At 37.3% G+C, this 23619-nt stretch overlaps 2 protein-coding genes across 4 annotated transcripts; both read left to right on the top strand.

Moving 5' to 3' along the window:
• Nucleotides 1-2113: 2113 nt before the first annotated feature.
• Nucleotides 2114-11088, top strand: LOC306849059 (uncharacterized protein; the record flags this gene model as incomplete). 2 transcript variants are annotated; one of them, XM_079383920.1, is made up of 4 exons in its annotated part: nt 2114-2381; nt 7605-7964; nt 8280-8385; nt 9428-11088. In XM_079383920.1, the coding sequence occupies exons 1-4, from the start codon at nt 2318-2320 to the stop codon at nt 9432-9434; spliced, it is 537 nt and encodes a 178-aa protein (XP_079240046.1). In that variant the 5' UTR covers nt 2114-2317. The 2 variants fall into 2 exon arrangements, with proteins under 2 accessions (XP_079240046.1, XP_079240047.1); XM_079383921.1 differs by lacking the exon at nt 9428-11088 and having other exon boundaries at nt 2140-2381; nt 8280-8389.
• Nucleotides 11089-15430: 4342 nt separating this feature from the next.
• LOC306849232 (PR domain zinc finger protein 2-like) lies at nt 15431-23508 on the top strand. Of its 2 annotated transcripts, none has more exons than XM_079384119.1 (3): nt 15431-15503; nt 17049-17126; nt 17263-23508. In XM_079384119.1, exons 2-3 carry the CDS (start codon nt 17121-17123, stop codon nt 21766-21768), a joined length of 4512 nt encoding a protein of 1503 aa, XP_079240245.1. In that variant the 5' UTR covers nt 15431-15503; nt 17049-17120; the 3' UTR covers nt 21769-23508. The 2 variants fall into 2 exon arrangements, with proteins under 2 accessions (XP_079240245.1, XP_079240246.1); XM_079384120.1 differs by having other exon boundaries at nt 15434-15503; nt 17282-23508.
• The last annotated feature ends 111 nt before the right edge of the window (nt 23509-23619 follow it).

The raw sequence follows: 23619 nt of genomic DNA, 5'->3' as shown, positions 1-23619 counted from the left end.
TTTTCATTTTCATAGGTGAACTGTTCTAATATAGTATCCAGACTTTATTTATTTAAAAAAAAAAAAAAAAATGTAATATTGCTGTATTAAACAATATAGACTAGATTACACCATCAGAAATTATATTATTACACATATTAAGTAGAAATGGTGTTTTGCAGCATTTGATACCATCCTTTTCTTGGTAAAATTAAATAAATCTTTCTGTGCTTAAGTGTAAGATAGTAACACAAAGGTGTCAGGCAGACTAAATAAAGCTTTTGATATAATGAGAGCTGACACCAAAGGTCAGAGAACTGAAGCATCTCTCTCCCTATCTCTCTGTTCTTTGGAGATTCACAAATAATCCACTGCAGTGATGTCAAAACGTCCTGTTGTGTTGCATTTAAATGATCTGAAGTGAAGTGAGGGTCCTTGCGATACGTCATGTTTAACTGCTGCCCTTTGGTCACTGCGCTGCTGGGTGCTCGAGTACATCTGGACAGAAGGCCCTGTCATTGCAGCAAAAAATGTATCCAAGAGGCTTCTGCTGAAGTGTTCCTACAGCGCTCAGGGGTAAAAGCCCGCAGGGTAAATGAGAGGAGCGAATGCAGCCAGGCGAATGAGTGTGCTGACATCTAACATCTACAGAAAGTACAGAAACTGCAGCCTCGGAAAGACAAAGTGTGTGTGTGTGTGTGTGTGTGTGTGTGTGTAATAATCTGCCTCATCATTTGTAATCACAAAAGTCGAAGAAGTCCACAGAAAAGCTGAGAAAGGTGAAAAATTAACATTCTGCAGTTTTTCTTTTGCCTCACTCACCCACACACAAGAAATCAAATAAAACAGCCTCTCTCTCTCTCTCTTTCTCACCGTTTCTATTTCTTTCTTTTTCTCAGGCTAATTTGACAGTATCCTTGAAGGCTTAAGGTCATGCTCTAAAGTAAAAATCACCATGTCCAAAAAGCATCTCAATTAGACAATAAATCCAACAACTTGACCATTGTGAATTTAGATATGAAAACAATAGTATATTTAAAATGCAATCATAAACAAGACTAATAAGCTATTTATTACATGTTCACGCTCTCTAATTTTAATAACTAATGTAACAAAAAAAGTATAGAAAGTAAAATAAAGATACAGTATAATACCTGGTATAATATTTTATTGCTATTTATCAACTAACAATATATAAATAAAAAATAGGAAATGGAATTTATAGAATTACAGTATACCAATAAATTAAAAATAAGTATAAAATAGACCAAATATATGAATAAACAAACAGAACTACAGTAAACAAGTACAACCGAACAGACGTTTTTGACATCACTACAAATAATGTTTGAATGAAAATAATAAAGATTATCATAGAATAAGGTTGCTCCTGTAACTACACAAATTAGCCACTAGATGGAAGCATAAAATGGCAGCATTCACACCCAACAAATGCCTCACAGGCCATTTCAAACTTTTTAACGGTTGAAAATAATTTGGTGTCAAGTATTTTTCTTGCTCCAATTCCTCAGAATCATAAACTGATGTGATGGAGGATTTTGCATCCGGCCTCGTGGCAGTAGAGAACTCTCATTTTCAAACGTAAAACAAGCAATCTGTCCATAATAACAGCCTAAATGCACAAATTCCCATAATCTAATAGACCTTAATCAGGGTGTGCGCCATATTTAATTTTACACAATTACTACACAACGTGGCTATGAAGGACAGACATAACTGTTACAGTTTGTACAATAGGCTGTACTTTCTTAAGTCATATCTAATTTTCGATTTTTTCAGCCAAAAAAATAAAATAAAAAAAATACACTAAACCATTGATCAGACTGTCTAGCAATCACAGCCGTGTTTATATTCACATAAAATTAAATATAGCATATCTAACCTGTTCCATAAGATTATTATTTATTTATTTTTGATAAAAAGAAATGCAATGGTCAAAGTAAAAAGAAAGAAATATAAAAAGGTGATATTGAAGCTGTTTTCAGGTTTATATAGCAAGAGAGAGAGAGAGAGAGAGAGAGAGAGAGCAAGACAGATATACAGAGACTTACTTTAAGGCATAAGGGGCAGGACCACCTAATGCCAATGCCCAGCCCCCTCACCCTCTGAAGACACACTAAAGCACATTTACTCTCTCTCACTCTGGCTCTTAGTGCCTCTGTCCAGACTGCTGCTTCAGACCTCTTTCCATTCAATCCAACTTTAAGCCACACTTCTGAGCGTGTGAGCCAGCATTTCATCCACAGTCTACTGTGCACTTCCAGGAGCCTCTTAATCTGTTAAAGTTTCAGCTGGAGAAAAGTGACCAACAGTGACCATGAGGATCATACTGCTGCTGCTGGTCACCCTGACAGGGCCTTTCTGTACCTTTACTCAAGCAAGTAAGTAAATACAACTACAGGGTGCTCTACTTTTTCAAACACTCTGGCCATTCTCTGTTTCTGACCATATCCTTCATTCATTCAGTTCATTTTTGCTATGATTACATGTCCACTAAATGATGTTTGTTCTCTTCTGAGGTGTGTTTTGGCTTTAAGTTTCAGTATATAAAGGAAAAAAGGTGTGTTTTAATGTTTACATTTTTTACATGATTTTATTTTTCATTTGCTTATTTAGATCATTAATTTATTGTAATATTTTAGTGATCAGCTACAAATACACTGTTTTGAGTGCAAGAAACCGAACATGCAGTTTTGAAGTAGAAAGACTTTTATTTACCTTTGAAAAATTATTTTTACAGTATGATACATCTATGATGTTTCAGTGGCCTCTGTTCACAATCAACATTATCCATACATCTAGGCATGTGCTGATACAGTGTTTCTTTCATGTGGACCTGATGCTGGGAAGATGATGTAATGTTGCAATGATTGTTATAACCGTTCTAAGTTAGTCAGCACTGATCTATTTCTCTGTTTCACCCTGTTTCTTTCACTCTGGGCAGGGTTACACATGTATTAATAGAGCCGACTCTATATTTAAGGGTAGCATTTGAACATTTAGTACACAGGCTGGTTACATCAGAGGGCAGAGCAGGCCTGAGAAAGAGAGAAAGAGAGACACCCCATATGCGCTTATTTTGTAGGTCTTTCTCACCCTCTCCTCACCCCCCTTTGCTTGTAACCATCTTTGGCGGGGTCTCAAGCTTTCACCCCTCTCAGAGGTGGGTTGGAGGGGCATGTGCGTTATTTTTAAACTGCAGCGCCTCTGACTCACTGCTCAGGGTCGGTTACAGTCCTCTAAACATCGCATTAAAATGCTCAGCAAGTTTCAAACTTTGGAAAATTTAACTCCCTGCTATCAGAGGAGAGCATCAACGCACTTCCTCTCCAGACTTCCTTTTGTCACTCTCATTCTTTCTCCTGCTGCCATTTGTTTCCCTTTCTTCCCGTTCTCCCAGTCTGTTGGTGCCACTCCCTGTTCTAAAAGAGGGCTTCATTAGACAGTTAAATGTTTCTACTCTGTACTCTATTTTTTTTTTAGTATTGCAGCATTGTTTATACAATTATTTTGGAGGAATAGATTAATGTTTGTGTTGTTCTGTGAACTTTTTACCTTTTCAGATCTCTAAGTCAGCCTGTTATGTGTTGTGTGTGTTATGAATAGAGTAATGGTAAACTGACACGTGAGAGCACATCGAGGTATTGGGTGTACTGACTGTTAATTTAGCTACACGAACCCTGAAACTCTCTCAGGGTCTCTACCACAAACTCAGCCCAATGTATTTACAGAGCTCAATCAACTTCATATTCAACTTCAGAGTGCATACACATTTTTGATAAATCTGAATTAATTTGTTCTGCTTAATCTTTAGCTCAAAATTAAATGAAATCCAGTCCTCATTCTGAATAGAATCAACTCTTTAAAGTGCTGTCTGATAGGGATTAACCTGAACTGACTTTATTATGCTGTATTTTAATTAATTACATACAACACAATGTAACTTATCTTCATAATCGAAATTCACTCTTTCACAATATTGTTATTGAACAGCTACAGCTACAAATAGCTGGAAGCGGATGACGCAGGAAGCCAGGAAGCCAGACACTGAAGTAGCCTACTAAAATTACTAAAACTTAAAAATAAAAACTAATAAAAAGGAAAAAGCTCATTATTAAATTGTAGCTTTAACTAAAATTAAAACTGAAAATATTAAAACAAAAGCTAATTTAAAAGCTATTTCAGATCCTCAATCCAAATAAACTCATCAGAGTTCTGTCTGAGGGATTTCAATCTGAATTTTATTGTGCTGATACCTCTACACAATTTAAAGTAAGTAAACTCCATAATTGGAAACCCAGATCTGTCTAACAGACTAAAATCCAAATGAACATTAATTTCTCTGTTAGAATGAATCCCTCATTTCTGAATTTGAACTGAACTCTTCAGAACTCACAATCAACAGCTTAGTGTTAAATATAAGTCAACTTCACAAGAACCTAGATTTGTGTCGAAATGTGTCTAGGACTCCTATGTGTTGAATTTAGATTAGGATGTGTGTTAGTCTGAGATATGTTGTTCCCTGGAGATTGTGAGCGTGAGAGGCTAAGCATGTGTATGTGTGCTGTTCTAGTGATAAGAGTGATTTATCACTTGCTATGTCGTCTACTGCCCACTCATGCCATTCCATGTGATGTGTGTGTATGTGTGAAGGAGGGAATTTGCCTTTATGAGATGTTCTTCACTTGTGCTTCCTGAACTAAAACATTCCAGCATCTCACTCCCTCACAAGACGCACACACACACACACACACACACACATACATGCTGAAGCAGTAGATTGATATTAATCTGATAGACTAAGAGTAATTAATTAGCTGTAACAATCTGTCTGTAATCCAGGAAAACAATTCTGCCTCCCTGTTTAACAGACACCCTATACTGGCCTCTTGTGCTCTATTTCCCTTGTTCTCCGCTCTTTTCCTCTATATTTCTCTCCCCTTTTCCTTGTCTTTCCCTTTTATGGTTTTAGTTTTGTCAGGAAACTGTTTCAGGCTTGGTCATAGATTTGAATTTGATCATCTAATGGGTGGATTTTCACTGACACACACATACTTGCTCTATTTTGTGGGTTTTGACTCATTGTAGTGTACTAGCTGAAGTTTCTTAATCGAGGCATTTAGTGGTCTAATATCACTTATTTATCACTGCTAATCCACCCTACACAGGACAAGTGGTTTGGAGAATGGATGGATGGACTGCCGCCAATGGCCATGTTGTATCTACCTTATTTTTCAATGCAGTAGTAAGGTATTTCCCGTGAATGTGCGAGACTTCCGATTAATTAGCCACAACGGGTAAATAACTACAGTTGTGTCCACCTTATTTTTCCAATGCAAAAGTAAGGTATTTCCTGTGAATGTGTGAGACTTCCAATTCATTATCCACAACAGGTAAATAATTCCAAGAATAACAAAGTGAAGTAAACAGTAAAACAATTTGCGCTAGTGTGTATATGATTACGATAATACATTTAAATTATATGACAACAAATTCCAGTTTGGCCATATCAGCAGCATAAAATAACCAGACTCACACCAGAAGCCTTGCATGGTTAAGGTAAAAATGGTTGTGCTTTCTCTTCTTAACTGAACTGGCACTACTGTCTCTCTTAACACAGACTCGATTTCGCTTTCATACAAACACAAATTGGCGCCATCTTGTGTATCAGTTGTCGAATGTAGTGAAAATTATTTCAAAAGTATCAATATTACTGTAATATTGTTGTAGTGGTTGTCAATTAACATAAAGAATGCCCATTATCAGTAAATCGCCGCTGTTCCCCAATAATGAGGGACTGACAGTACATCATGCTTTAAATAACTACAATAGCTGGCCATGCTGCTGTGTAAAACTTGAAGAAAGAGAGGGAGAGAACAGCTGGCTCTTTCTCCATACTCTGCTCCTCCCATTACATCGTGTGTATTTATGTCAGTGTGTGTGGTAGTGGTTGAAGGGGAAGAGAGCCATACTTAGAACTAATTGTTGGGGTCTCAAACATAATGAGCTGATTGTTAGCAGCAGTCAACAAGAACATTAATATAAACACACAAACTGACACTTACACACATACACACAGGACATTGTGATCTCTGACCGCACCCCACACTTGCATATGTTTCTTAACAGGACTGTTTTGTTTGATTGTGGCACTATGAAAAGTAACAGTGACAGATTTTTCTGTCTGTCTTTCTTTCTTTTTTCTTTTTTTTTGACGGCCACTTATAATTAAATAATTTTCTCCTCTCACGTAAAAGTTCTTAACTTGTTTTAATGTTTTATTTTGGGAGTCCAGTTAATTCGGTTATATAAATATGGGTTTAAAATAACAAATTTTGTGGAAACCTATTATTAAAGGGATAGTTCATCCAAAAATGAACATTCTGTCATTTACTCACCTCATGTCATTTCAAAGTTGTATAACTCTCTTTGCTGGTTGCTCTTTCAATGCAGTTACAATGAAGGAGACACTTCAAAAAGAACTCAAAAGTACCATAAACTTATCATAAAAGTACACTAAAAAAATTTGGTGTAGAAGCAATTTTTACTCAGAAATTTCTAGTACTGTAATTTTCACAAAGAATTAGAAAGAAACAACAAATATATGGCTATTTGTGTGATATTGCTAACATATATATAAAATATATTGAAGTTTGTCATATTTTTTTAATTATAAAAAAGGCCAAGATATTCTTCAGCAATTTCCTTTTAGGGTTCTACAGAGGAAAGACAGTCATATGGGAAACTGCTCACCCTCATGAATACAATGACACATTTTCATGTGGGCGAAGAACTCTTTTAATTCCAAACTGCTGAGAGTGTCTGGGTCACATAATCATCAGTATTATATAAACTGCTTCATAAAACTATTACTAAAGAACCGAAACAACAATTTGCTATTCACCCAGAGCTGATGTGCAATGCATGCTGAGTTTGATATTTTAAAGTGTGTAGTTCAGCAGTTGAGGTGGTGTTATTGTAAAGGGAGTTTCCCCTCAGATCGTCAAGAGAAAGTTTCTCATGTGGAGACCATCTGGCTCAGACACTAGCACAGATTTGAGATCAGTTTCTGCAGTGTCTCTAATGGTTGCTGAGGTCATTGTGAGTGATGCAGAAATATCTAAGATCAGCCCCTGAGGAAAAATGCCATTTTTGCCATGTGTTCTATTTCTCCAGTGCTTCATTTCCTTCTGTGCATATTGCCAGCTCCACCCAGGAAGTGAGACAATTAGTCTGGCTGAAGGTGTGACGTAGAAAGGAAGTGATCTCATTAGTGTGGAGCTGAATAGTCAGGACATGACTTTTCCCTATTGGGGGAGTGGCAGAATGTTTTTGTATGTAAATGTCTAAGTGAATGTGTAAGTGTGTGTTTACTGGGTTGATGGAGAAGGCTGGAATGTTCTCGCTATTAATGGCAGGCCATGAGAACATTCTGGCTTACCCATCCAAAACAACCATTGGAGAACCAAAACACACAGCAAACAGCGTCAGTGTCAGTGGAATTTCTCCATTTTCATCCAACTCTCTCCTCTGATGTTGAAATGTAACATCTAAGGGTTTCTAGTAGAAGATTTTTATGAACCTTTTTGTTGTTCTTGTACCAGGTACTCTGGTGGTGCCAACAACTCCAGAATCAAATTCTGTATCAGCTCCGCCTGCTTCCACAGACAAAACAGAGGAACCAGCTCCTCAAGATGCTGTTTCAACGTCAGAGCCTGCTCCTGAGGCTACAAAAGCAGCTGCCTCGACAGAAGAAGTGCCAGTGGTTTCCACAGCAGCAACAGTGGTACAATCAGAAGCCCCTTTAGAAACAACAGTCCCAACAGATACAACACAATCAACAGAAGCTGGACCTAAAGAGACAGATGGCCCTGAAGTCACTACTGTCAATGCAGAGGCAACAACAGAAGACACTGAGACAACTGAAGTGACTGTATCTACACAAGTAGATGTGGAGGATGAAGGTTAGATATACAGCATACTCACAGATATACAATGTAAATATTGTCAGAGTAAAGGCCTGTTCACACCAAGAACGATAACAGTCAATGTTTTTATCATTCATCACCTGGAAGTTATTGTAATAATATAGTTTCTCTCTGTCGTTATCCGTATAGTTGAGGTGTGGACTATTATTTTGCATTTATACATTTTTTTTTTACATTTAGAACATCCTTTATTGTTATAGTATATTTAATGGTGTGAACAGGAATTCAGAATGTGTGCGAGTGAGGATGAGCAGTCATTGTCATGATACCTGGTGATTTTCCTCATTCCAGGTATGGGCACAGGACAGTTGGTGGGGATTGTAATCGGTGCATTGATCTTAGTGATTGTTGTCATTGCTGTAATCATCTTGGTGGCCAGAAGAATGGGCCAATACTCGTAAGTACTTATATTATTATGAACAAGAAATTAAATAACATATTTAAGGTAAATGTATTTTTTTTTTTACAATTATTAATTCATAATTATCATTAAGAGTTAGTTCACCCAAAAAATTTTAATAAATTGTCAATATTTTCTCGCCCTCATTCTATTCCAAACCTCATTCTATGATTTTCTTAGCATTTTCAATATTTTGAAAAATGTGTTTTCTGCCCATACAATGAAAGTCAATGAAGTCCAATGTTGTATTGATAATAATGTTTAACAGATGTTGCTGGCTGCTTTAGGAACATATTCTCTATATACGATTGTGGTGAAAGTTTGCATGCTAACAGTAAATGATTTCTATGTTGTAGGACTGCAAAGAAACGAAAGCCTCAAAAACAAGAGAGCATCTTAAGCTCTGTAACTGCCTTATACTGTTTCATTGATAACCCGGATTAATTAGCGTAACCCAGTTGCTCATAAAATGTAAACCATGTTAGAGCTTGACAAAACTATGTTGCTACTCCAAAAAGTCCTCTACCAGTTTCCAACCAAACTGCAAATATTGTAGAAATACACCACTGAACCGTTCAAGGATCAGAAAGCTGAACAGCGAAATGATAACATTATGGAATCCTATGTACCAGCCAAACAGAATGTTCAGCTGTGGAATAAAAAACGAGTGGTTACCATCGCTCCTCACCATCAGAGAAAATCATACTGCAAATGTACTGTTTAAAATAGTGTAGCAACAAAGTGCTGTTCATGCTATATTATTTGTCGTACTAACATGGTGTGACCCCCCCCAAAAAAAATAATCAATTGAATTAAATTTATATATAAAAAAAACTTTCCAGATATTGTAAGTATGTCTGGATCATTACTGAATTAAATTTATGAATGAAACTCATAAATGCAACTGAAATACCATATTAATTTATATTGTCATGTAATATAATTTATCTGTAAGTTTATCTTTGTCTATGTTACATGGATTGTGTATGATTCTGGTGTATTTGTGCTAAACTGCTTTTCCTCTTTCCTTCTTTCCCAGCCCCTGAAAAGAAAGGCACGACAGGAAGAGAAGAAGAAGAAATCCAGGAAGTTCTGAACTATTGTTCTGATATTAAAAACAACACAAGCAGCACTCTCACCATCCATCCATCAAGGACTACAAGGGGAGCAGGAGAGTGTCCCATCCCCTTTCACATTGAAAAAGATGCCCTCTCACAAAAACACCTTCCTAATGCCCACAAGTCCCTTTATTTAGCCTGAATAGCCTCATTTATCCCAACAGTGGGAGGTCACAGGAAGTTACAGTATCTTTTTTTTAATGCATATAACAGGAGATTAATGAATGTTGAATTTGTAAAGGGCCTAATAAACAAAAACAAACAAACAGCTGCCCATGCAAACAAAAGCTTGTGTGTTTTTATTCCACTGAGTGAATCCAAAATCATTATTTCTACAGATGTGTCCAACAGGACTATGCCGCATTATAAACTGGCATAAGCAGATGCTGAGGACACATTCTGTTTTCAAGATGTGTAAGCGGCATTAACTAATACATTTTTAGAAAAATGATTAGTTAAGGGGAGTAGCACGCAATAAGTGCTTGAGATTTACTCCTTTGAAGTGCATTAATATGGAGTGACTTGACTGTGTTGTTCTTAAATGTCACCCATTCCAAAAGTGACATCACTTCCTCTGGAACGCATCATTTATTGTGTGTTCCAATCCGCTTAGCTCCAGTGCACAGCTGCTATTGGCATGTATCTCTAAAATCCTGATGTTCCTCAGCCTGGACTACATCATTTTAACAGCATACAGACATTTTGCATGGTATAGTTGAGTTGTTAGCGTTTCTTTTTGTCAGTGTTGGGGTTTGTGTTTCTTTCTGAAGTTCGAGAGCGCTGCTATCCTGGGCTTTGCTTTAAGAAATCAGTATTAGGTGCACCGAATGATGAAGAATAAATGTTTAATATTGAGAAGACACTGCAGTTGTTTGCAACGATATTTTGTGTTTTTTGCTTGCCAGATTCTTCTTTATTTCCCGTTACTCCATGATCTCATTTTCCCATTTGATGTCAGAATCCAGTTAAAGCCGAGAGTTTGTCTTTGTATTTTGGGGGTGTTTTTTTTTTTTTGTTCTTATTGTTCAATCAGTTTAAATAAAAAAAGTTCCAAAGTATGTTGCGCTGGCATATTGTGTTGTTTTGGATCCCAGATAACATTATCTGTTTATCTGTGTTTCATTTTCAGCCCCTTTTCTAGCTTTTCACACACATTTAAGCCCATGCTCTGTCTCTTTCTCACACAAACACACACCCACACATTCCCTTTCTCTGTCTCTCTAATCCCTTAGGTTATAAAGACTGTAAGAGACAAGGGAGAGAGAGGAAGAGATATGCAGAGTCAATGAATAAAGGCATCTTTGTAAATATGACTATGTACTTAAGTGACCTCTCTGGTTAAGTAGAGTAAATAACAAGTCCCAAACAGCTGCCCCCAAAACGTATTTAGACATTGACTTTCATTTGGAAGTGGACCATAACATTTTTTTCCATTCATTTTTCAAGTATCTGTACTTTATCAGAAAGGCATTCTCATTACTTTTCCATTTTAGATTCCAAAGATGTCTAACGTTTTACTTCACTAATAATTAACACGTTTTTATTAAAGTCAGCATGAAATAAAAATTCACCATATATTTTGTAAACAAACTTTGTACTTAGATCTTTTCCATATCGATATATTTAATTTTATTTTTGACCTTATAATGTTTAATTTAAATGTCAGATCTCAATCTTCCTATGAAAATTGCCAAATATTAGGGGAACATGTTATTATTTAATATGCCTTACACCAATGTTGTAGTAAATTGTAGTTTGCTTATTTTGGTCTTGAGATAGTCCTCCAATATTAATAATTATATATATATTTTTTAACAAATACCTTATTCTCTCCTTATTAATCAGAAATCCCTCTAATCAAGTTAAGACAGTCACTTGTGCGTGTGTGTTTAAGTGGGTGAGCATATATGTATGAGGCTGAATGTGGTTTTAGGCAGTAGCCCAGCTACTCTCTCTCTCTCTCTAGCTATAAACAATGGACTCTTTTAGTGGAAGACCCACTCTGACGTTCTGCTCACAGTCTATCTATCTATCTATCTATCTATCTATCTATCTATCTATCTATCTATCTATCTATCTATCTATCTATCTATCTATCTATCTATCTATCTATCTATCTATCTATCTATCTATCTATCTATCTATCTATCTATCTATCTATCTATCTATCTATCCTCAACATGCATACAAACCAAGTCAGAAAGTCAACTTTATTTCTAAAGTGCTTTATAAAATATAGATTGTTTCACTGCAGCTTCACAATAGTATCAAATTCACATTCTGCAGTAAAATATATATTTTAGTATGTGGCTAATTATTTTAGAAGAGTTAAAACAGTTTTCAAAGAAGTGTTTGCTTTTTGCAAGATATGTGTGACGTTTTGTATGTTGTGTGGTTTTGTGTGAAGAGTTTTGAGAAATGGAGCCATAGTTTCAAAAACTGTGTGTAAGCATTTTGAAAAAAACTATAATACTTCTTGAGTTACAGGCATGAAAACTTGAGACAAAAACACGAGAAATGCTTTATGCGATTTCTGAACTATCACCGTTGGCATAATGAAACTAAGATTGCTACATTAAACCGATTGAACTAATAGAGCTACCAATCTCTGTGTAAAAAAAAACATAATGATGCTTCCATCTTTCTAAAGTCATTTTGACCCCTCACCCTAAAAAATAGTGGATTACTAAATAAATATAAACATGTGACATTTAATATTTTGGCTTTCATCACTATTTATGTTTCTCTTTCTACAGAAAAAAAATGGTTGATTTGACATGGAATGACCCATATGTGTATATGTGTAAATTCAACATGTGTGTGTGTAAATGTAATCATTCACAATAAAAGATTCTAGATTCATACGTGTGTGTGTGTGTGTGTGTGTGTGTGTGTGTTAAATGCCATCTAAAAGTACAGTACATGAGAAGCTGATGTCAGGAGCCAGGCTGACATTTGAATTTATTGGACAGCTGAATGCTGGGTGTGTGTGGATGTGTTAGCATGTTTGTGTGTGTCTTGGGTGGGTGTCAGGATGGAGGCTGTTTAGTTCACATCTGGTGTTCTGTGATATGTAAGTCTCTCTCCCTCTCTTTTGTTAAGCTGTTCTTTGTGTCATGTGGACGGAACATGCATTGTGTGATACTAATGGCAGCTCAGAAGTGCCCATTGTTTAGTGCGTCTGTGTATGTGTGTGTGGCAATGGTCAGTAGTTGGCACAGACATGCTATCTACAGCATAGGTAAGTGTCCTGTAAATTGTTTTGCATTCATGTTTGCATTTTCAGCACGTTTTTGCTCTTGTTTGAGACAGACCCTTTAGCCATGCACAAAACCATGTAGCACACCACAATGTGTATCCTGTGAGTCTTTGCAAAAAAAAAAAATTTAATCAATAAAAGGTTAATTAATCTAATGGAGAACACTTCATTTATGCAAAATGTATTTATATATACTGTATAAAATACCATGTTATAAGTCATGGCAAGTCTTCCTCTTGTTTTTCTGGAGATAATTTACAAAACATCCAGGATAACTAGTTTTGTAAAGAAAAAAAAGAACAGTTGGAAGCAGTTGTTATTTTTGTAATTCCCTTTGGTGCCACAATAATCTTACAATCTCTGTTCAGATCTAGGATGCAGTCATTATCTTGTAAATGAATCAGCGCTGTGTATCTCCGCACACAAGATTTCTCACAGCTTCACTTCTATGTTGGAAATCAATGCAGATGGAGTTTGACTGAAATACCGTTTCACATTCAAGAAATATCTCACTTTATTCCACACAGTTTTGAGTATCGAATAAATAAATAAATGAATGAATATGGTGAGTAATGAAGTAACCTCAAAAGTGAGTATACAGATTATTTGATGGGTAATTATGAGGTTTCATGAGAGAATTGTGGGATTATGAGTAATTGCTAGTGCTCATAGGTAATAGTGAGAAAATGGTGAACACTCAGTTCTCAGATTCTCACTCTAATGAAATTGTTTTGAGCATTTACCTTTTATTTGATTAATGTTTAAAGAAATGTACTTTCATTGGGTTGCATGTGTGTGAGAGACACACAGACAGGGACTTTGAAGCAACTTGTAGATTGTATTAAAATGAGCAGTATCTATAATAGATTAATCATTCGGTTTAACTTTACATAACTCAAGCTTCTACATAAAGAAACTCTAGATGAAGAACTAAAATCTACTGCACTTTCGTAAGGAATTGGTATTATCTCAAGAGCAATTAAATATAATTAAAGTGACAGGGGGCAGATTTTTAGCTGAACAGTATCCATAGCCATATAATATACTGATCCGGGGCACTGAGGTCACACATGATCTCACTCATTAACATACGAGAGAATATGCATGGCATATTCACATTCATAAACACATTCTAACATAAGAGAATATAGAGTACGATGGTGAGAGCGTGAGGGCGGAAGGCAGATGATGGAATAAGAGTGGGACAACCCGCAGATGAAGGATGAGTAGGTGAAGATTAATGCAGAGTAATGTGACAGTTCTATAATGGGTGATTGTTGAATAGAACAGAAGCTCGCTGACCACAGATACCAAAAGCAGGCCTATACATTCCACACATGGCCCGTGTGCTCGTATAAGACCTGTGTTTTCACAATACACACTGCACACTGATGTTTCCCACTCCTCTTTAGACAAAAATGTGGCCCAGGGTCCTACTTGTTGACACAGAAAAAATTACATGTGTAAACGTACACCAACACACACATCAGATGTCAGTTTGAGGAATAATCCACTGGCTTCTCTTATATCTCTCATAATAGCCTCTCAAACATATTGTAGTGAGCATATCCCAAGTTATGGAGACAATAACGCGAGCTCTCAGCACATAATCTCTCATCAGTACAAATTGGGACACAGCGACCTCTAGTGGTCACTCATTATAACGATAAGAAAGTGGTTTTTGGAACTGGACAGACTGCATCCATCGTATTATGGATATTTAGGCATAGGATAAGGCACTGAATTAAATTATTATTTAATTTTTTCTCACAATGTCTATACATAAACATGAACACCATCTTCTCAAAACAGTAGTACAAAAACATTATTTATATTGTATTATTATTAATTGTATGCATTATTTATAGCATAGAAATATTTTTGTTCTTGTTTCTGAGAACAGTCAAGAGTAACACTCCCACAATGTTTGCAAAACGATCAAATCGAATGATCCTTTAACATTTGCATAAGCAGAGATAAACCTTCTGTAAAAAAAATAAAGTAAATAAATAAATAGGTTATGAATTTTGCAAAACGTTCTAAGAACATATTTTTGTTAGCAGGAAGTGTGCTTGTTTCTGCCGTAATCTGACCTACTCTCTATTACAGTGAGGCTGTCAGTGGATGATGAAAACACACCAGCAAATCGTGGGTGTTGTATAATTTGGAATGCATTTGCACAATTTGCATAAAAGATTTCCTATTGTGTAGATGCCATTTTTACTGTTTATATAAAAGAATGACACAATATAAATTTATATACAAACAAGCAAATGGTCTATACACTGTATAAAATGTGTAATTATAGCCTATTAATTATATAACATTAAAAAATATATATTAATGACAATCTATTAGATTCAATACCTGGATAATATCGATGAGTTTGTTGTTTCTCGTTGAGGGAATATACTAATATAAAAGTTTCGTTTTCGTGCATTTACATGTATAGCCTAAGTGAAAATGTTAACAGAATTACCTTATCATACAACAGCAAGTATTCCAAACAAAACATAGTTTCTAGATCTCTGGTCAATAAAACATCCTTCCTGAAAATATTTGAGTGCATGCAGTTAAAGCAAAACGGTAATCTGCTGTCCATGTGCTTGTAATATTTCATGTAACTATACAGGTGCATGAGATCTCGCACATGCGCCTTGTCATCAGTGCAGTCTGCAGTAGCGAGCGTCCTGCGCGTGCCCACCAGACTCGAGCAGCGAGGCGTCAAAACAAAGCTGGTAAGCAGGTATAGCCAATTTAATGCAGAGACCAAAGGGCATACCTAATCAAAATCATGTGCCGTAAAATGGCTCGCCGAAGCTTCGCGATTTCAGTCTTGTTTATTTTGTCTGAGAGTTAGCACTAAGACTAACCATGTGTGATTTTTTAAAATTATTTTCGTATGTAATTACGCCGTAAAAACCCAGCGATATACAGGCGCACTAACTAAATGGATGTCGAAGCACTTTAGCGTGAAGCGTGTGTCTCTGCCTGTGACCTTCTCGTCTGCGCTTAGCGACAGTGCCAAACGGGGTTTGTCTTATTTAAAGGGCTGTCAGACACCCGCAACATGTGCGCCCTGACTGTACAACAGACATGTTTGCACGATTATACCCGCTTTTAACAGTTTAATCTATTCGATGATAACATGTACTAATGTTGTGTAAGTGTGCAATTATGTGCGCACATGCATAAATCTAAAAAGGCCTGACATTATGAACAGCCGCTGCATGGTAAATCGATTCCCCGCATATATACAGCGGGAATGCGGCAGTTATGGGTGCATTACGTTATTTCTTGCGCATCGCAGACAATGACTCGTTCCTGGTGCTGTTGCTATTGTGTTGATAAGTTGTCAGTTTACAGCATTAGGACTCCATGTGACCCTAAGAGACGTCTGTAAAATTAGATTATTTATTATTATTATTAGCTTAGGTAAATTTATCTGACCCCACGCACACCTTCACAGTGTTACAGGTGGACTGCAAATGAACCGCAGAAGCCCACTTTCTTTTGTGTTTAATCTTCAAATGTTTATTCCAGAGTGGTTGTAACACTAATTGAAAACATGGATGTTTTATTTTAGATCCATTAACATGATCAAATCATAAATCAAGACGTCTATTAACCTCGTGATGACAGTGGACATTTAGTCATTTCACCCTAGCTCGTTTTAATTTGGTTAAACTGATAGTGTTAATCATCAGTTTTCCAAATGTAAATGTAAATGTACCAAATGTAAATGTACCAAATGTGTACAAATTTAAATGTGTTTCTTTTGTATGAATATGTTTACATTATTGATCATTTTATGTTAAAGGACAGAGTAAGTGTTCTTGGGAGACGTATGTTGTTTTATTTTTATTATTACCATTATAATATAATAATAATAATAATAATAATTATTATTATTATTATTATGTATTATATATATATATATATTATAAAACCTGATTTATTTGAACCTTATTAATGTAACCTTATATTAATTAATTAACCATTGTTTACTTTCAGACATGAAAATAAGTCATTTGATTGCATCTATGTGTATGGGTTTGTCCTGGGTTAGTTAAAATATCAGATGAGAGTGACATTACAGCATGCCATAAATGAGCAACTGCACTCTGTCACCCAATTGGTTAATTATTTTGCACACAAACATAACTTCTGATAAACAAACGGTGTATTTTTTACCAAGATATCACTTATGCTTTGCTATTTTTAATTATTGTTGTCTTTTAGTGCTTGATTACTTTCCTTTCCCTTACTTAATTTCCTCTCAGCAAACAGGTGGCCTCTTTTACATACCCCAGAAAAAAACATTAGAGAGAGCAGTTAAGAGATGAGGAGATCAAATGACAGTAAGTTCATTTTTTTCTTCATTTTGTACATTTAGAAATGTACTTCACATATGTTGGACAATATTTCACACATAGTAGATATATTACTACACTTATTTATTATTTCAGCAAATAAAAATTCTTCATTGTGTCACAGGCATGCTCATATGTTTCAGTTGTGGAAGAGGAGAGGCCTAGCATGCCATCAGAGGTTTTTCTCCAGCAGCCCGAGGTTCAAGATGCCTACTCTGATGAAACTGCATCTCATAACATCTCGGATCCAGAAGGGCAAGAGATAGAAAAAGGGATAGAAGTAAGAACAGATGTGAAGATGGACTGCAAAGACAAACAGAATGCATGCCAGCCTGTGTCCCAAAATCTAGCTAATCAAACCTGTCAGACAAGTGAGACTGAGTATATTGGAATGATAAAACAGGATTATGGGACTGAGTTGCCTTTAAATGAGACTAAGGGTGACCTTGACCCTGGTAGTAAACCCCAGCGTGAACCCTGTCCTCGCTGTAAGAGAAGGTTTGTGAGTAGTCAAGGCCTGCAGCGTCACATACAAACACATGCTCTTTCAACCTGCCACACACAGCGTTTTAAATGCAGTCGCTGCAGAAGGAGTTTCAGTACATTGTTTAGTCGTCGGAGGCATGAAAAAAGACATGAAAATAGAAACAGGAAAACGGATGATCTCACAGATGCCCCTTGCACTGCCAGTCAGAATGTGCATGGCAGTGCAGAACCTCTGAAAACGGCATCACAGAACCCAGAGCCAAACAAAAGCATTAATGCAGGTGATAGTGAACAAAAGGAGGATAAAAGCAGTGATGTCAAAGTCTCGCATGTCTGCAAGTACTGCAAAAAAGCATTTAGGACTCATACTATTTTAAGGAGACATCAGCGCAGGATCCATGAGCGCCATCTTCTTCCTAGAGGAGTTTATAAGAAGGTCAAAATCATTCAAGAACCTGAAGGACAGCAGCTTGTTGAGACCGCACAGGACAACCATACTGCTAACTCACAGTGTGTAGAGGACATTGACCAGGAAAGGGAGTACATGGTTGACATCTCCAGTAACATTTCAGAGAATCTCAGTTTTTACATAGATGGGAAAATTGTCTCGACAAGTGCTGTAAGTAACTGTGAGGCGATTGAGATGAACTCTAGTGGCTCTGCTGTGATTGGATTAAATGCTGTTGTAATCAGTCCAGTTCAAATTTCACAAGCTCTTAAATTAGAAACCAGTATCAGTAGTTTTACCTCTGACTTGTCTGGGCAGTCCTCAACTAGACGTAGGACATCTACCCCACCTTTACTCCCACAAATAAAAACAGAATTAGAGTCTGAATCCATCTTGAGTACCTCCTCATCTTCCTTGTCATCCTTGACACTGTCCTCTACGTCCAGAGCTCCACTGTTCACTGCTCATTTAACTCAATGCATTGAGACAGTTGCCTTTAACAAGGAAAAAACTGTCTATCTGTCTCCAAAACTCAAGAAGATCCTTCAGAATCAAGATGGCAGTAAATCGGCATTTGCACTGATTGCTGATGGCCAAAAACTGGGTCCTCCCTTATCCCTGGCTGTTTTACCTGCAACAACAACAAGATTTAAGAGAAGGACCGCCTCCCCTCCCAGCTCACCACAGCAAACCCCTGATGTGAATATAGAAAAGCAAGAGCAGGATTCTACAAAAGCAAAGAAGTCAAAGTTGGAGAGCCACGGGATGGGCAATGAAGAACCTGAGCCTTTGAATTCACCCATAAACAGCTCTGATGGAGCTCCAGTGCTGCAACAAATCTTGCCGTTGGACTGCTCTGTATCAAGAACAGGTGGAAACTCCTGTAATCAACAGCCACTGGACCTCTCAAATTCTGTGGTTAAGCGAGAGAGCAGCGATGCCTTAGCAGATTCCATTCTGGACTTAAGTATTAGTGGAAAGAGTTTAGACTGTGACTCAGCGGAAGTCTATCTCACTCAACCTGCTTTAAGGAAGAGTAAACCTAACTCTAGTATGCTTCAGAAGGTGCTTATGAATGAGTATGGTGGGGTAGATGTTCCTTCTGTTGAAGCTCCAGCTGCTGCAGGTGTCCTCAGTGTCCCTGAGATAACAAACCTTGCAGTTGTGGCAGTGTCTGATGCAGGTCCACCAAAACCTGAAAATATTTTGTTTGAGTTGGCTCTTCCTCCTGCTTCAATCAATTCAAGCCCTCCACTGCTTGCTCCAGTCAGTATCCATCCAGCTACCCCAGTCCCTCCACCTCAATGTTCACCTTCTTCATCTCCAACTTTTGTATCCTTTCTATCGACTCCCACAGTGGAACCCAGTCAGGACATTCAAACTCTTCATTCAGCCTTTGTGGTATCTGACAATGTAGCATTCACAGGGTCTGTAAAAGACTGCACTGATAATCCTGTACATCTTTCACAGGGTGATATGAAAATGACAATCCCTGACTGGGGGTCCTCTGCTCCTGGAGGTCTGGAAACCCTTATACCTGTGGTCCCTTCACTGAGTTTACAAAGCCCTCACTGGGTTGCTAATCCTGCTGTATGCGAATTAGCTCAAAGAACATTGGTTGTAGACTCTGTATTAGCTTCTGATGCACAGATATTTTCGCCATCTCTGCCTGTTAACCAGTCCAACGTCACGCCCTTGGCTTTTCCTCCAAACACTGTTGTTATTGAGTATACAGTTGCAGTGCAATCTACAGAAAATATTCTTCCAGCTCTCCAACATAATTCTCTTCAATGTCTCTCAGATAAAATTCCTGTCGATGCATTACAGCAAGAACCTCATGTCTCACCTGAGCCACAACCTCTGAGTCCTGACACCACCCTTTTGCCTGAAACCTCCACACAGTCGGCACCAACAGAGCAGTCAACAAGCTCTACAGATGGTACATTGACCCTCACTGCTTCCACCAGTCTTGTTGAAGCAGAGAGAAATGAGAATGGACAGGAAAATGTCCAGTCCTCTGATTGTTCTAAGCAGGAAAACAAAGTTGAAGAAGAGTTACCTCCCTTGCATCCTTTTTGCAAGAACTTTATGTGCAATGTTTGTGAACAGCCCTTCCAGTCCATGAAGATTCTTAGTCAACATGTTGGTGAGCACTCAAAAGAATGGCCCTATAAATGTGAATTTTGTGTGCAGTTGTTCGAGAGTGACACATGTTTGCTGGAGCACCGTTCCAGTTATCATGGCATTGGTAAAATTTATGTTTGTAAAACATGTTCTAAGGAATTTGCTTTTCTCTGCAACTTGGAACAGCATCAGCGAGATCTCCATCCTGGTCAAGAGTGCTCACACACCGAAGCAGTACATGGCAAGTTAAGACCTGAAAACCACAACAATCCCAAAATCGACATGGCTGACCCAGGTCTTCCAATTACAGAAATTAAGCAAGAATCTGACAACACAACCTCAAAAGCAGACAAGGATTCCTTGGAAAACACTTCTGAGGAACTGTTCACAACAATAAAAATCATGGCATCTGGAGGGGTCAAATCAAAAGGCCCAGATGTACGATTAGGCATTAACCAGCATTACCCAAGTTTCAAACCACCTCCTTTTCCATACCACAATCGGACACCAACTGGAACGACGGCAGCATCGGCCACCAACTTTACCACCCACAACATCCCTCAGACCTTCAGCACAGCCATTCGTTGCACCAAATGTGGTAAGAGCTTTGACAACATGCCTGAACTGCACAAGCACATCTTAGCTTGTGCGAATGCAAGCGACAAGAAGCGATACACTCCTAAAAAGAACCCTATACCACTTAAGCAGTTTGCAAAAGCGCAAAATGGGGTGTTATCACCTGCAAGGATTGTTAATAGTAAGCAGAATTTCTCGCAAAAGGTCGGCCAACCAAAAAAACTGAACTTTCATGAATCGCCAGTTAGGATAAAAATGAGTATCCTGAATAAGAAGAAATCTCAGCTGGTGCAAAGGGGCAGACCTGCTGGGGGAAGAAAGGCCTTTGCTCAGGATGATCTGGGTGTTTTTGCATGTCCTCACTGTAGGAGAGAGTTTACATACAATGCTAGTTTAAAGAAACACGTAGCTTTTAGCTGTCCCATGAGACCGGTCAGTAGAAACTCCAAAAAAAGAACACTCAGCATTGTTTCAGCCCAGGAGAACAACGGGAGCCTTCGCAGGGAAATTGCAAATATGAGCACAAAGCCACAAGGATCAGACCACGGGCCAAAAACAATAACAAAGAATCAGATCATTAAGCAAAATGCAGCAGTTGATACCACTCAGGATTTTAGGCTTAAAAGATCTACCATTCTGTCAACATCTGTGGTTCAATCTAGTAAAAAAGGCAAGCCTATGGAGCTAAAGAGCGGCTTTATGCCACAGCTGGCTTCAAAGCAGATAGTCCTCTCTTCTGTCACTCAGGTTAACTCTCAGGAGCCAGGTGTTCGAGTACATGTTTTAAGTAGAAAAATGGAGCAGAGAGTGGGTGACATAAAGATACAGCCCAGAAGAGAGGATCGTTTGTCTCTGAGGTTGAGAGAGAGAGTAGGAGGACCTATTACTCGCAGTGTGCAGCAGGCCAGCACCACAACAACAGTCCTTAAACAGCCAGACAGTCACAACATCATCATGCACCCTGCTGTTCTCCAAGTCAAGAAAAGAGACTTGTGAAATAATAATAATAAAAAAAAAAAGGTTGATGTCAATTATCTGTTTTCTTAAAAGGCTATCTGTAAATACGATCCATCTAAATATTGGAAACTATTTCAACTTAAAATGATTTTAATTTACAGTCTCAATCTTTTTAATTCACAGCAGAGTATAATTTATACATTCTAAGCATTATGAAATCCAATTATGGTCTATTCACATAATAACACATCAACATATCAACTTCTCATTTGTAAATATATTTGCTGGCTGGAAAAATGTTAATGTGCTAATACAGGTGGCTATATTCCTGGATATCTGTATTTAGCTCCTATACTCTGCTCTAACACACCTGTGTGTGGTTTTCAAATGACCTTGATAAGCTGGTTTAGGTGTGTTAAATTAAACCCTGAACTCATGCACTTTATGCTGTAGTTCGTATTTACCTGGTTTTAAATGCATTGCAAAACAATGAATCCATTACTACTAATCATTTATTAACGTAAGTATTCTGTGTTTAAAAGTAGATGTGTTCAGTGGGGTTCACTGGAGCACAGGTATTATTGTAATGGTTACTCACTTCTATTTTTGTAGATTGTGTTAGTTGTGTTTTATTTATTGAATAGACTCTTCATGCATGCCAGAGATTTCATGTTTGAGTGATAGTGTGAGTGTTTATATATCAGATTCTGTACTGTAACAAATGAAGCAGGAGAGGAAAAAGAAGGGTCAGATCATGCTGCATACTTGACAACATCTGCACCTCAAGGAGCAGGAGAAAATTATATTCTGCTCACAAATAATATTTATGAATATATGTCAAAAGTCTCTGTCTGTCTTTCACCTTTACTTTTTTGTGCAATCCTCCTACTGCTAATATTTGCTTAGTGGTCAGTTGAGTCATCATATTTAATAGGCCTCATTTTTTTGATGCACATGTTGGGGAAGTATTGGTAAAGATATTTATTTGTGAAATAAGAAAGCATTAGCTTTTGGCAAATAGCCAGTAGCCTTGAGGGCAGCACGCTGACATATAGCTGTTGTGCTACAGGCGTCCTGACTTTGAATCCCTGACCCCCAACCCACTTTGCTTCCTGTCACTTCTACACTATCCTATACTAATAAAGTCAGAAAATGACAAAAATCAATCTTTTAAAAAGAGAGAAGAAAGCATTTATCATCAGGTTTTGAAATGTAGCCCTAAAGACTAATTTGTTTCCTGCTGAGTGAACATTCTGATGGTAAACATGGTATTATACTAAACAAAAGGCCTGGAAGGGTCAATGATTTATAAATCATTATGAAGAATAGATGCAATATTACACAATATTTATTTTAATTAGAAGATTTGTTATTTTAATTAGGTCAATTGTAATATTTCAGAACAAGTGGTCAAAAGTTAATTAATGCTAATATGAACACTGAATTGTTTACACTATGATTGATTGTTGTGACTGAAAATGTTACCAAAGCATGCCCGTTTGAGACGGTTACAGTACTAATATCAGAACGCGTCCTCTGGAGAGAAATCTGAGCTCTATTTAGTCATTAACCATCTCACATCTCCATTGCTTTGTGGCATTCATATTCTTGACCCAAAATAGGTTTGCAGGCTTGAAGGGTTTCAGAAGTTTCTTTAATGTGAAATGTTTGTGCAGTCTGGGAAATGGTAAAATAATGTTCAACATTTCTAGGGTTGAGCTGAATATGTATACTTTAGAAACCTTGTTCTTGAATGACTGAATAAATTGCTCTGTTTTAAAGTTCATTTGATGAATGTGTGTTTCGTTTTCCATTGCCTAATTGCAAGATGTTACAAAAAAGAAAGAAGAAATAAATGACAGCAAACCAAACAACTTGAACAACAGACAC

The sequence above is a fragment of the Barbus barbus genome (assembly GCF_936440315.1).
Source record: "Barbus barbus genome assembly, chromosome: 29".
Taxonomy (NCBI): Eukaryota; Metazoa; Chordata; class Actinopteri; order Cypriniformes; family Cyprinidae; genus Barbus; species Barbus barbus.
This window is presented reverse-complemented; position numbering and strand designations above follow the sequence as displayed.